The 2,628-nt window shown below is 49.4% G+C and overlaps 1 protein-coding gene across 1 annotated transcript; it reads right to left on the bottom strand.

Annotated features, from left to right (window-relative positions):
• Nucleotides 1-1,596: 1,596 nt before the first annotated feature.
• LOC139837879 (uncharacterized) lies at nucleotides 1,597-2,331 on the bottom strand. Its single transcript, XM_071827186.1, has one exon. The coding sequence runs from the start codon at nucleotides 2,329-2,331 to the stop codon at nucleotides 1,597-1,599; it is 735 nt and encodes a 244-aa protein (XP_071683287.1).
• Nucleotides 2,332-2,628: the final 297 nt, after the last annotated feature.

The following is a 2,628-nucleotide window of genomic DNA, read 5'->3' as shown; positions in this document are numbered from 1 at the left end:
AAATTGGTCAGGTTGTGGTGGAGAGGTGGATGACGACGGTGGGGGAGTAGACGAGGAGATTTGAGAGAAGGGAAAGACAGTCTCGTCAAATACAACATCTCGTGATATGTAAACTCGGTTTGTGGGTATGTGGAGACACTTGTAACCCTTATGGAGAGAGCTATAGCTGAGGAACACGCATTGCTTGGAGCGAAACTGCAGCTTGCGATTATTATAGGGACGAAGGTGTGGCCAACAGGCGCAACCAAAAACCTTAAGAAAGGTATAATCAGGAAGTTCGCCGAGTAGTCGTTCTAGAGGTGTTTTCATATCAATGACACGACTAGGTAGACGATTGATGAGAAAACAAGCTGTAGTAAATGCATCACTCCAAAAACGAAAAGGTGCACTAGCATGAGCTAAAAGAGTAAGGCCAGTCTCGAAAATATGTCTATGTTTGCGTTCAGCAGTCCCGTTTTGTTGGTGAGTACCTGGGAAGGACACACGATGAGAGATGCCAATGTCAGCAAAAAACTTGTTTAAACGATGATATTCACCACCCCAGTCACTCTGAACATGTATAATTTTCCGACCAAGTAAGCATTCAACGTGTTGTTGAAACTGAAGGAAAACTTTGAAGACATCAGATTTATGTTTTAACAGGTAGAGCCAGGTAAACCGACTGTAAGCATCAACAAAACTCACATAAAACTGATGACCACTAACAGAAGTTTGGGCAGGACCCCACACATCGGAATATATAATCTCAAGTGGAGCAGTGGTTACACGAGTAGATAAAGAAAATGGCAACTGGTGACTTTTGCCTTGCTGACAGGCATCACAAACTACAGCTCTATTAACTGACATAGATGGAAGTTCATGGTGATGTAAAATATGCTGAACAATGGGAATAGCTGGGTGTCCTAGACGCGAGTGCCACTGATCTCGTGACACCCTGAGACTGCTGAAGACTTGCTTTATGGTTGACACATCAAGATTATAGAGGCCTCCACGACATCCCCCTCTAAGAAGAACCTCCCTGGAAGCCCGATCCTTAATAAAAAAATACCAAGGATGGAATTCAAAGAAAACGTTATTATCATAAGCAAAACGTTTAACGGCAAGGAGATTGCGAGTAACAGATGGGACATGGAGGACATCTTTAAGTTGTAAGGATTGTGTAGGTGTAGGAATTAGAGATTGACCAATATGTGTAATGCGCATACCTGTACCATTGGCAGTTTGGACATTGTCCTTGCCATGATATTGTTCCTTCACGGTGAGGTTGTTGAGGTCGTTGGTGAGGTGGTCCGTCGCTGCCATGTCTGCGTACTAGGTTGGGTCGATGGGGTATGTCGGTGTAGAGTGTGTCGGTGCAGAGCTCGTGTGTGTAGCGGAGAACGCAGCAAGTTGACGTTCCTTGTCGCGTCCATCATTGCCGGCACCGAGATAGTTCTTGTCATATCGCTTGAAGCAGCGAGATGCAACATGTCCAGCCTTGGTGCAGATTTGGCAGATGGGGCGAGAGCCACCTGTACTCGGAGGGCGTCCTTTACCTTGTGAACGACCGCCTCCGTTCTGTGTAGGAGGAGGGGCGGTATAGGACGACTGATGCTGCTATTGCTGGTGACCAGGAGGACGACTACCACCAGGACGAGCAGAGTAGTTGGCATGGTGATTTTCGAGGGTAACATCTGCGCGGCGTGCTTCAACGCGCTGTTCAGTATTTAGCAGCTGCGCGTACACATCGCGGATTGGCAGAGGATCATGAACAGGACGGGCACCGATGCGATCCGCCAGGGCATCATAATCGCTGTCCAAGCCAGCAACCAGGAAGGTATTGATCTCGTCAGGGCGTAGAGGCTGTCCGATGGAGGACAGTATATCCGTCAGGGACTTGATCTTGTTGAAGTATGCAGTCGCGTTTGGGAAGTCGTGCTTCTTGATCTTGCTCAGCTCGGTGCGGATAGCCATGACACGAGCCGTGGACTGCGATGCAAAGCTGGCCTCTAGGGTTTCCCACGCCTGTTGCGACGAAGGGACAAGCATCACCATACCGAGCACCCCCTCGGTAAGAGAGGAGACGATTGCGGACAGGATCGCCTGATCCTGCTGATGCCATGCGGCAAACTGAGGATTGGCGATGGTAGGGGTAGCAGCAGCCTCCGCCTCCATCGGATTAGCGATCTCGGCGGCGGGACAAGGGAGACTGCCATCCACGAAACTGAACAGCAGATTGCTACGCAGGATTGGATCCACCTGGGTGCGCCAATAGAGGTAATTGTCCCCTGTGAGGCGGATCGTGATCTTGTTGTCGAGGCTGATCGGCGACGGTGGAATTCTCGAGGCCATGGCCACCCCTCTGCTTGTCAATCCGCTAGCGGTGGACTTCTGCGAGGTAGTGAGGGAGGCGTTTGGGCCAGAGATCGAATTGCCGGAGGTAAACGACATCGATCTAGGGTAGGATGATGCGGAAGACGCGAGGGATCTACCTTCGCTCTGATACCATGAAAACTAGGGTAAACGTATGTGTGTAGGGTAAGAACCGTGCGTCTCATAGGGGCCGGTATGGTATTATATATAGGGGGTACAAGTACAAGCATACATGTATACGGTTTAGTTTATACAGTACCAAACCGTATATACAAG

Source organism: Lolium perenne, chromosome 3, assembly GCF_019359855.2.
Source record: "Lolium perenne isolate Kyuss_39 chromosome 3, Kyuss_2.0, whole genome shotgun sequence".
NCBI lineage: Eukaryota > Viridiplantae > Streptophyta > Magnoliopsida > Poales > Poaceae > Lolium > Lolium perenne.
This window is presented reverse-complemented; position numbering and strand designations above follow the sequence as displayed.